Consider the following 12,731-nt stretch of genomic DNA (forward strand, 5'->3'; position numbering starts at 1 on the left):
AAGCTGCTTTTCTTGAAGTTAAAAGTGGCATTGAATGGAATTTTAGGCCCTTCTAAATATTAAAATAATATTCGAAATTTCTTTCATAATCATGGTCAGATAAGCTGCTTTTCTTTTCGTTAATATTTTCCCCTCATTTTATCCAATTACCACATACAGATTTCATATTCAAATTAAACAATCTTTTAAAGGGAGAAAAAACCTAGTTTCCTACTATGATAGTCTGAGGTCAAATGAAAAGGGCGCCATCGCTTTTCCCGTATCAGTGTTGGAAGATTATAAACATATAGTAGAAATTTGAAGAAACTACTAAGGGTATATAGCCTTACAAAGTTATCAAATTTGGACGAAAAATTAAGGTTCTCAAAAATTAGTTCCTTTGTTAATAATATGTTCTCTCATGTCAAAAATGTAAAGGTTTTTCTCCTTAGTTTAATCATGACTTTATACAGAAAACAATGTTTTAAAGAGAGAAAGAATCCAATTTCTTACTGTCTTCTGAATAGGGCGCCATCTCTTCACCGCATCAGTCTGGAAAGATTCGAACAAAATGTGACTTGGGTCCAATTTTGAAAAACATACAGCCTAACAAAATGATCAAAGTTGGACGAAAAATCAAGTTTCTTAAAATAAACATTTATCCTTTGTTTGACAAGACATGACGAAGAAAACACAAAAATAATAATAAGTTATCATTCGTTTAATAAGGTTATATATAGTTTATTAACTTTGATAAGCTTCTAGCTGAAACATAACAGGTTCTTTAAAGGTATCCGTAGGTAGCTGGTTGCATTTCCGTACACGATAGTTCATCCGACCATCTTCACTGGAAAAACTACACTATCCTGTACGGAGGCTTTGAGGTGCATCTCATCTACCTCGAGATTACTTACATTAGATAAATTTCATAAGAGATTAGTTATAGTCAGCACATTCTTATGTCTCCATTTTTAACTGTGTGGACAAAAACCAAAAAAGAATCTTCAGATTTTAAGAGACCATGATAGAGTATGACCTTTGACCTGGAAATCCTACGCACCCGGAAATACACTGAACTGAGACCAATGCTACAATAGCTATGCATACATATGCCTCTGTATTCCTACTTTTTGCTGACAATATCAGCAAAGGGGGTGAGAAAGTTGAGAACGTTTGGACAACCCCAGCCCCTCATGTGCTAGAAACTAAAACACTGGATGTTTGTATGTACTGTACCATTAAGATTAATCTCTCCCTGCTCCCCCCCCCCACCCCCTCCACAAGAATTAATACTCTATCTATGCCTACTAAATATACCATTAACCAATACAAATTGAATGTAGGCTTGTAAATGAAGACATGTATGTTTAGGACATCCGTGACCAAATCTGAGATCTCCTTAGATTTTGTTGTTGGACAAGCATAAACAAGAATGGCTTTAAACAAAACCTGAATGTCAAATTGTGAAATTCCAACAAGTTAGAATAAAACAAGATCAGGAAATCTTTGGATATATCTAATTTGGTGTCAAAACATTCATCTTCCATTTTTCTTTTGTATGTCCGGTATGCTCCTTTAAATAAAATTTAATGATGGCAGCATTTCACAATTCAGGTGTCATGGTCAATATTACAACAGTTTTGTATATATTCATTTTTTGACATGTTCCAGTGTTGTAAACTCAATTATCTACCTTCCCAAAACTGCCCCCCTACACCCCCCCCCCCAAAAAAATGAAAAAGTTTCCTTTTAGCTTGCATTCACAAACAGGGCTTACAGACAAAATCCATTACTCGTTTTATCATTACAACATTGACATCCATAACATTTTTATTGGATACCATTCTTATGACCTTTTCTTTTCCATTTCAAATATTATAAGTGTTCACAAAGGTGCTGATTTTAAGGTTTGTGATCTTAACTAGTGTATCCCACTGCTATTTTGATTGATCAGCCTTTTGTGATGTTAAACAGGGTAATTTTCTCAAACAATAAAAGTGGTACTATAATATGTAGCTTGCACTTATAATTATTCTCTCTAATGATTGCAAAACTTAAAACCAAACTTTGATCTAAAGTGATCCTTTTATAGGTTAGCAGAGCATAAGCATTTAGGAGATAAATAGATTAATAAGTTAGTAAGTTAAAGTGGCACGGTGGTGATTACCCAACACTTTTCATTTATAGTTACCAAACAAACTTGAGAATTAAGTACAAGTATCATTTATCAATCTCTTTCCACTTATTAAACACATCGACAACGATGTAAAGTTGAGGGAATTTTAACATTTCAGCTGTCAATTTGAATCTCAAGATATGCTTTTACTACTACAATAAACAGTGAATATGCACACCCAAACACACACTCACGGGTGCGTTTGAACGTTAGACCTAGGAAGGACCCCATTGTTTGTATTTTTCCACTGTTTGAAAAACCACATACCCTTACCTTAAAAATACCCCCTTGACAACAGAAATCTTTCATGTGGACTGGTGTTTCTTTTCGGATGACATCCAAGGACTGGGAACTCTTTTGTTCAAGTCCCCAGGTTTGAATGTGACACTAGTGCACACACACACACACGCACGTTTGTATTACATTCAGACCGAGGACCCCATTGTATTTTCCATTGTTCAAATCCACGTACCCTAACCTTAACAATAACCCATACAATAGAATTCTTCCGAGGACGTGGTGATTCTCTGGAAATCACAACCGAGGACTTGGAATTCTTTTGTTCAAGTCCTCGGTCAGAATACAAAACAAACGCATGTGCACACACATGGACACACACGGTTCATGACGAACCAAAGTTACAACTGTTAACAAATTGTGCATTTCTGATCACATCATTAATTCAGCACCCGGTTACATAAGATAAAATTGCAACAAGTGAAATTTTACTCATTCATTACCTACATCTGGTGTATTACCAAGGTTACAATGGCTTGATCAGAATAAATAATACAAACACTTGCTTGTATATAATTACTGTTCACACCATATGTCAGCTCCTCCAAGTACCCAACCAGCTGTTTCTCGAACCAGCTGTTTCTCGTTCCACCTCTTTCACCTCGTTCAGTTTTAGGTAAATACTGAAGTAACCTACAGTAACTGCCATTACTACTGAAAGTTATATCCAACCCAGGCCATGTTGCCCCATTTAAACAAGTCCAATTTTTATTAGGAAACAGAGTTTTTAACACAACCCCTTTCCCGTGATTCAATCTGGACAGTAACGACCAGCTAGGATATTGTCCCGGGGAACCTTAGGGTTGGGCATACCATAGTCAACCATGCACTTCTTTTATCCGACCATTGCTTAGATCCAAAACATTCTTACGAAAAAAGAAACAAAAAGGTCAAAAAGAAGGGGGAAAAAACGCTCACAAAAATGAAGAAAAAAAAATGTTGGCGACCCTCGGCAAGAAGATGGATATGACTTGGACTGACACACAAGGACAACATACGGTTCTGCTGTAAGGTATTTAGCGAAGCTCTCCATCCAAAAAAACAAATTTTATTCCGGGAAACCCTCAATGATAATTATCTGGAAGTTCTAGATTTGACGTTGTTCGTGGCTTTGCGAAAGGGAGGGGGCCCTTTGTCAATCTAGATCAATCTGGTCCAATTCCTCGTCCAGATTATCCAAGTCTTCGTCAAATAATTCCTCGTCCACTTCCACGTCCAAGTCTATGGTCTCCGTTCCGTTAACCATAGCGCCCTCTATTCCATCCGTCGGACCTTGCGATGGGATCGGTGCTGCCGCCCCCAGTCTGTCCGCCTCATCTTCGACTGAAACAGAATTTCATAAAAAAAATTAAATAAAAATTCAAAATTTTAATTCTAATTAAAACTGGATTGACCAATAAGCTCTGAATGATCTTTGACCTTAAAAGCTTCATTTTTGTTGGTGATTCTTGCCACGCTATGTAGTGTTGACAGAAAATAGTTCTTTAACACACATTCCATCTTCAACATCGATGTGATCACGACCATGTGACGCCCTCTAGTTTTGCCAGTCATTCACCATTTGACTATCCAATCCCAATCAAGCCAATATATTCAGTTTCTGACATACTTATATTTTCCACTTTTCTCGCTTGACAACCTTTGAAATTTTTTTGCCTTCATGCTGTGATTATGCCAAAATAAGTGAACAAAATTGTGTTTTACCGATACTTTATTCTTACACTTTGATGGCGAGTGATACAAACAGACTTTTCACGACTCAAACTCAAAGAAATACAGCTTTGAAGGCCAGGAGAGACAAAATGGGCAAGTTATGAAGCAAGAATTATTGATTCGAATCATAAATTGAATTGTTCCAAGAGCACATTCTAGTGACTGGAATCACATTACCTCATCCACTACTTCTCCAAATCCCAATTCTTTGCAAATCCAATCTTTGTTTCTAATCTTCTAATCCATGTGACTTTTACCCCTTTCTTTACCCTTTTCACACACTCTTACCCTTTTGCACACTTGCATGCACAAATTCACTTGGGTGGGAGGCAAAACAACTATGATGGTGTTTTAATCTGACCAATAGAGAATCAGAAATTTCTACTGCTCAGAAGGTGCCAGAAACATGCCAAAAGATTGGTTACCAGATGCATAAAAAATGCTTCTTTCAAAGCCGAGGAACTGAAAATTAAGACTTGAGTACATTTCTATCATTTCATTTCAGAACAGCTATTTAAGCAGTTGGTACTAGGTAATTCCATTAAGCATAAAATAGCAAATTACAAACATTTCAAAACGTTACGCTTTTGCTTCGTTAGTTGAAACGTTACTTAATACTCGTCCGGTTTGGTTGAGCTTTGTTGTTTAATAATTGCAATAATAATGATCTATTTCTCAAACTATTCCAAAAAAGGAAAAAGTGACAACAGTTTTTACCTGAGGGGTCTATACTATTTCCTCTGTATGTATCTGTTACGTTTGACGAAGTGGCGCCCTCTCTCGACCGGCTCGTCGAAACCGTGCCCGTGTCGGTAGCCTCCATGGCCTGAGACGCGAGGGCCTCGGCAGTTAGATCCCTCACGGAGGTCGACTCCTGAAAAATGACAGAGTGAGGTCAAAGTTCAAAGACTTTCGAAGTAAGAGGAAAGAACGGGTCTAGAACGGAAGTAACTTATCGCCGAAAAAAAACCTAGAAGATGTGAACCATTTGGGGGGGATTTTTTGCAATGGTCTAGAGCATAGTTGGAGAATTTCATGAATATGTTATTTATTTTGGGAAGAGAATATTTATTTTCTGGAGTGGTTGAGAACCAGAATGCAAAAATGCATTGTGGTTTCGTGTAACATGAGCAGTTTTCTTCATGAATCTGACATAATGTATATAGTGAGGGTGTACATGTTTACAAGGGTTTCACTATTTGACTCCTGGTGACCCCAAATGACCTTTGCCCTCCACCAAAAACAGTAGGCTTCTTTAAACAATGCCGTACTTCTACACACTAAATATGAGGTCTGCCCATGATTCCCTTCTTGAAATATCGTGTTTACAAGGTTTTCAAAATTTGACCCCTGGTGACCCCAAATGACCTTTGACCTCTACCACAAACATTAGCCTTCTTGTACTCAATGTGGATCTTCTACACATTAAATATAAAATTTGTCAGACCTTCCATTCTTGAGATATGGTGTTTCAAGCAACCACACACACCATAACACACACACACATATGCCATCATGAATGCATAGGTTACGATTATCATCGAAACCAAAAGCTCCAAAAGATGTTTCGAGGAGAGATAGCTTACCTCCCGAGTTTCCCCTTCCTCCATCTCCATCACCCCCTCATCGGCTTCATCGTCGTCTGCTAGGATCATGTCCGGGTTAAATTGGAACACTTCGCGTCCCGTTATCTGAAGAGAGGAACGACAGCTAGTTAGCAAGCTGGGACTCGGCTAACCGTTAACGTCTCTGAACGGTTAAGGTCCGGATTGAGGCCCCCTTTCCCCACCCCCCCTTCTTCCCACCCATCTCAGCATGGGACGTCCAGTGGTTGAAATTATGTATATCAATGAAAAAAACCATCTCCAGATATGATTTTCAGTCAAACTATTATCACTGCTAAAGTAAATGAGTGAACTGGAAAGGCCTTGGTTTTAACAGTTTAAATTTTTTGGTCCGTTAAAGCGATACACTTGTCTGTCAATTTAGGCTTGACTAATTGTCTTCACAACTCGATTCCAACTCAGCTGGACACCAACCCCCACCCCCACCCCACCTGCTTCTACTCCATTCAAGTGCTCTATCCCTCCTTACTCTGTCAATTTCCAAACTAACATGGTTACATTATGTAAGGCATTTCTTTAAATTTACACTCACATATATCAAACTCCATTTACCGCTAAAAACACCCACGGAGATACGTACTCGCACAAATACTCACAAATGGAGGGCAGTATTTCAGTTTGAGGTCAGGTGTATCAAATAATGCCATAGGGTGGAATAAAGTAGTGAACAACATTGCATTTGGGTATTAAAATTTGTGAAAACCAAAATTGCCATCGGTCAATTTCTGAAATACGTAACAAAGACCTAACTTAAAATGTATTTGGTAAAGTGAAGTATAAAAAATAAAAAAAGACTTCCAGAGAATCCCGTGGGGAATTTTCGAGTCCAAATAATCAGCTGGTCGTGTCGATACATCTTGCACCATCGTGGACTTACCCCTAAGGCCTTCCCTTCTTTAAAGTCGTTCTTCTTCTTGGTCTGATCTTGTTCTAGTTTCCTCTTCTTCTCTTCAATTTTCCTCTGCTTCCAATCCCTGAATGTTTCCAGCGTTATTTTGGTCTGGTTTGGACCAAGCTTCGCCCTCTGCGAGAAGGGAGGAACAGCCAAAAATGATGTAAGAACGTCTCACAGAACGAAACAACGATGAAATAATGTAATCTGACTTGTAAGTCAATATACATTTTTTTGTTTTAAAATGATTAAGTCATTAAATATTTGATAAACATGTATAGAATTACAATGACATGGCAGGACCAAACCAACCTTTGGAGTTCACACAAGGGCCCATCCAGTTGGCTTCGATCATGCATTTATGAGTGTATGCTTTGGAGAAGGATTGATTCATATTTTTGGACTTATGACTGTTATGACTGACTTCATTTTTTGAATGTTGATACCATTTTGGGACATTTGGTTTGTATTTTTGTCATGTGTGTGGTACATTTAATTTAATTGATCCTAACCTCTTCCTCGATTAATTCTTCCAGGGATATTTTCTCTTCCTCCGGTTGTTCGGTGGGTTTCTTCTTCTTCAGGACAAAGCCAGGAGGCAGGGTGTGTTTGTAGATGCACTTCTCGCCGCTTGGACAGTTCCAAAACCAGCCATACTTGCTCTCCTCAATGGCTTTGACGAAATGTTTGCAAACCTGTAGGTCAATGCATACAACAAAGAAAAAATAAAACACAGATATCAGCAGAAAGTCATGTTGATTTCAGTTCTTCAGATGAAATGACAGTGTTAGACAAACACAATCCTATACCAAATATATTTACTTTTGGGTGAATTGTGGCACTTAAAATAATGAATAAAAAGGAAAAATTTTGCAGAATTACTGCTTTGATTCTTAACATGTGATTAATGCCAGTATGAAATATAAAGAAAAACACCAGAAAAGAGTATCCTGAAGGTAAAAAATGCTCTAGAATTCAAAAAAATGATTAATTTAATACAGTATCTTACCAAGATTTATTCGATGAAAAAACTATAAGGAGGTATTTCTATTCCGATGAAAAGGTAGATAGGTTTGTAAACATGGGCAGAGACAAACAGACAAAGAGCTGTTTCTTTTAGATGTGTTTTTAGTCTGTTTTAGCTTCAGTCGGCCTCTTAAGAAGATCCTGCAAGGATCGAAACCTCGGGCCTTTCTAACTTTCGTATACTTACAATAAACAAGAAAAAAGAAGAATACAACAACAAAAGCATGACAGGTAGAGTAATAGTAGTACGAGAGTTATGCACCCTCGACTTGTGAACTACTTACGATGTTAGTTTTTGGAATCTTCTTGTCAGCTTCAGCGTGTTTTTGTTCCACCACTTCTTTCAACTTAGCCTCGTCCCAGTCCTCCATGGTATCTAGTCATTAAAACAAACGAAACATGTTACAAAAATACCAAAGACTACAGAAGCATCCGATGGCAAAACATCCCGAGTAAATGAGAAATATACTCAAATACTTAACGTAGCGAATAAATACTAAACGTAACAAGCGGCTCGTTGATGTGTCGTGGAGCACACTTCTTATGAGGGAAAAAAATTCAAATGCAAAGGGGTACTGTAGAGTGGTGCCACAGGCTGTGTGTCTTTAAATATTTGCAAGCCTGGTTTGGATCTCCTACAACTGTTAAACGACATATTTTTGTCTCCCGGCAATACCAATATATCCCAACTTGTGACTTACGATGTGATGAGCTTTGAGGCCTGCCAATCTTCCAACTTTTTCTGGCCGGTACTAGTTCTACTCTATTCAATTTTCCACACTTGAGATTCCTCACAGTAACACGACCTGCTGTTATCTGATGGTGGATTCCCCCCACCCTCCCCCCCACCCACCCTCCCCCCATGCAGGTACGACAAGTATGTAACAGAAAGACTCACCTTTCTCCTGACCGCCCTCTTCATAAATACTCCTCTTTTCGGATTTTCTTTCCAGCGTGAGGTCATGTGAGAATTTACACTTATCACCTTTACGGCAGGTTCCTTGCTTAAAGAAGGCACAGACCACTGACTTGGGATCGACTCCTGAAAGGGCAAGAAGAAGAAGAAACATGAATGATATCTGAATTTGCAAGGAAAAGCCGTAGCCGCTGTTCATAACAGGAATTATGATGCACGCATCCACTCTGCAGAGCACTCAATACGGAAAGAAAATAAAACAACTGATATGCAGACACACACACACAACTAATCAAAGAAATGGCATCAAAAGGACTTAGCCTATAAATATGTTTTTAGTGTCTCCTTAAACATACTGTACTGCTTATTCAGTCAGTAGTTGCAGCGACTACAGCCATGGAAAGCACTTACAGCGACTTAAATTTGGCATCAATATAAGTTTTACGTTAGTGGTCAACCGCACACATTGCAGTACTGTATTTACTTTGACAGATAGTCACAAATGTATATTTTAATTCCAACAATTTATACCTTTGTGGATTCTTAGAAAGTATTGTTTTTGGCGATATACTACAGTAGTTTGGTAGTAGGACGTTTAGGACCAGTGACCACTACTCGGTTCGAGGCACCCAAGATACCACCTGGCTGAGTTGCCAAAAGGTGCTGATCTCTTCTTGGTCACCAGAGATGCTACTTTCATAAAAAGCAGCATTTGGTTCTCTGAGACGGTAGCAATTTATGCCCCAGTCCCGACTCTGCAACAAGGGTCTGGAAAAATATCAAGGAATTTAAGAGATTTCCTAATACCTAGCAATTAATGTTTATGCCGTATGCTTTTAATTAGGTTTACCTTTTGCAACTTTCTGTCCTGCAACAGGTCTGAATAACAGATTCAATTCGTCTTGCTCCTTCTTCTTAAGTTCACGACCCTTCTTCTTGTCTTGAGCATCGTCAACCTCAGATAGAGAGATCAGAGAATAAATTATACTTGTTTACCGAATCGTAAAAGACCTTAAAATCGTACCAACTTTAAGGCCCATCATTGAAAGAGATCACTATAGATATCAACAGTTGAGATCACATGTAAGTACTTCATTCATTCTGACACAACATTGGTCTAAGGTTAAACTACAGAAAAATGGGTTCTGAAAAGGGAATGGGTTATAGAGAGATAGGTTAAAAATTTAGCAAATGGGTTAAAGGGGGATGCCCCCAGGGAACGGGGAAGGAGGTCTTTAAGACAGATAACAGGCCTCAAAACTACGCTTGCCTGCTAACGATTGGTCAGTCAGTAGAATCTTGGTTGTGCAACGTTGAACATGTGCTACTGTACACTAGCTTAAGTACTGTATATTGACGGGTAACCGGAGGGTTGATCAAACCTCAGGTGCTCGGTACCTTACCCAGCTTGTTGTAAACAAAAATAGCACATACTACATTCACACCCATGGCAACGGTAGCCTAACCGCAAGGGACGAAATAGTTTTAGAGAATTGATTAGCAATATTTGCTCGACAATTCTTGGAATAACAATTAGCATTAGCAGGTACTGCATCGTTTGCTAATTAAAAGTAATATTGACTAGCAACTGGCAATTCTTGGGTAGCAAATTGCTATGCGAACCCAGTTATTTCGTCCCTTGAACCGATGTTACTTTGACTTGAATTGGTTTGCTAGACGAGATAGGCAGTCACCACGTAAGTGATTCTGACAAAAGGCTTTGTTTTTCTTCTTCTTTTTCACTTCCTTCCCATAGCTGAAGTTTCAACGGGGTATAGCCTAGAGAGATCCCTTTCTGAGGTGCCTAATACAAGCCTAAGTTGGGCTTACTGGTTTTGTTAGCTTCCATTAAAACATCCATTAGCATTGTATTACAGTACTGTACTACTAGTAGCACAGAGACTAGGACATGTATCATTATTACTACAAAGAGAATTTGAAATTTTGTCCCAGTAGTATCAACAATTTTTGGTCTAGGCCTAGGCCTGGAAGAAATTAATCAGTCTAGGATACTAAAATAACATATTCTAGCTTTAAAGTATGAAAATGAAATCAAAGATACCTTGGTGGCTTTCTGGTTTCCATATTTGACTTGATGTTGGACTGACTTGATGAATGTTTGTTGCTTAGCTCCTTTTTTATTCTTTAGTCCAAAAGTTTTATCCTGTTAAGAAGAGAAAATCACTGTTTTATATTATTTCATGTAGATTCACTAGGGCTGTTCTTTCATTCTAATGTTTTGGTTCCAATGACACTATTGTTAATAAAGGAAAAATGGTTTGTCTGAATTTTCATTCGCTGGCTTTCTGCAAATAGGCCAAAAGTTTTGGCAAAAAAAGGAAGTCGTCATATTTAGTACCAAAATAGATTGTTAAGACTGTCAGGATTGAATGATAGGGTAGTGATATTACAAGTCAGCAGTATTCGCCCCAAATTTTAGCATGTTACAGTTGCTAGAAGTTTGTCAAAAGTACTTTCATAACTGATCTTGGCTTGGAAAAGTAAAATACTTGTTGACTTTGAGGTTTGAGCAAAGTTGACCATCTGACTTTCTAACATATTTGGGGTATTACCGATAACTATTAAATTACATGTTACCTAGTCCTAAGTTTTCCTTTTCATTAGTTATCTCGCAAGATTGAACTCAAAATGTATTCTGAGGCCATTCAGCGTTATACCAGTGCTCTATTTAGATGATCGATGAACTAGCCAAATGCCCGAACATTGCGTAACATTACGATTGTTGGCTTTTACAGCCTAGGCTATAAAAGAATCCGTGTTATAAAGTTAATCCGTATTATATTCTACACTGTAGCCTAACGGTAACACTAACGACATCTTTGCAGCAGGCCAGTACCGCCATCGAAAGGCATAATGAAACAACATTACCATACAAAAAAAATTTATATTTCTTCGACATGAGCATATACCTCTATTAATTTTTCTTTAACTTTTTGTTCTGTCTTTTTATTGGCTTTTTGTCCCTTCTTCGGAGGCATTTTCGGTGTAGCGTATTGCGACGTAAGTGTGTGACTTGCGCAGTTCGTGTAGAATTGAAACAGCCTTTTAGTAATTGCCGTTCAACACAGAATTCAGTATGACATGTGCTTATTGGATTCGACAGCATGTGTATGGAACGCCAAGATACGAGCATTAAGTTGTTATTGAACAACTCCCTGGTATAGTATCAAAGTATACATTATGAATGATAATGTAAAAGTATCCCAGAATGTCGCCTGCGAGGATTAAATACACGCAAACCAAACTGACAATTTTCATGTGACTTTTTTCGTTATGATGATGTCACTCACTGCAGTGTTGCCAATTCATTTGCATAACAGAAAATTAATCCTTCAACCAAATTTCATATTTTTGCAATTAACCAACACAACTACATCAGATAAGTTGTCGAATACTTACAACAATTTGAGGCAGCAAGCAACGTTACTTACAACCAGAATATGAACAATAAATGTAACCCAGTGATGAATCTCAAATGATAATGTTTCGTAATGACTTCTTATTTGATATGTTCTTTGCCAAAGCACATTTGAGGTTTGTAATAATGATCAATACTCTGGAAACCATGTAATATACTAATAACCGGCTATAACCAACAACAACATATACCGAAGGTGTAGTATCTTTGCTATAACTCAATAACTTCACCCTCTGTGAATTTCACACTTAATACTTTGATGCACTTTAATGAGATATTGGGTGATATTGTGTGTATGTGCGTGTGTGTGTGTGGAGGGCAAAAATCATTTGATATCACCAGTGGTCAAAAGTCTGAAAACCTCGTAAATAGGATAACTATATATACGTTCAGCCTTTGAAGATAGAAACAATTGTTCACAAAATGATAGTGATGTAAATACGATGTGTCAGTAAATATAGAAGTTAGATTTCGTAGGTTTCAATCCTAGCAGGAACTTCTTCAAATGCAAACTTAAACGGAAACAGACTAAAGACATATATTTAGACAGATGATCAAACAAATAAATTGGACCATTAAACACTGTAAGCAATAACATTACACAGAACAAAGGACAGATAGCTAACAAGGAACTTTAGGCACTGAATCACAAAGCCTCTGAGCATTAT

At 37.8% G+C, this 12,731-nt stretch overlaps 1 protein-coding gene across 1 annotated transcript; it reads right to left on the reverse strand.

Moving 5' to 3' along the window:
- Positions 1 to 687: 687 nt before the first annotated feature.
- LOC139964640 (zinc finger CCCH domain-containing protein 15-like) lies at positions 688 to 11,713 on the reverse strand. Its single transcript, XM_071966406.1, has 10 exons — positions 11,555 to 11,713; positions 10,687 to 10,788; positions 9,475 to 9,580; positions 8,607 to 8,750; positions 7,993 to 8,084; positions 7,195 to 7,377; positions 6,668 to 6,814; positions 5,752 to 5,856; positions 4,883 to 5,039; positions 688 to 3,775 (listed from the first exon to the last, which is right to left on the reverse strand). Exons 1-10 carry the CDS (start codon positions 11,621 to 11,623, stop codon positions 3,588 to 3,590), a joined length of 1,293 nt encoding a protein of 430 aa, XP_071822507.1. The 5' UTR covers positions 11,624 to 11,713; the 3' UTR covers positions 688 to 3,587.
- Between the last annotated feature and the right edge of the window lie 1,018 nt (positions 11,714 to 12,731).

Source organism: Apostichopus japonicus, chromosome 23, assembly GCF_037975245.1.
Source record: "Apostichopus japonicus isolate 1M-3 chromosome 23, ASM3797524v1, whole genome shotgun sequence".
NCBI lineage: Eukaryota > Metazoa > Echinodermata > Holothuroidea > Aspidochirotida > Stichopodidae > Apostichopus > Apostichopus japonicus.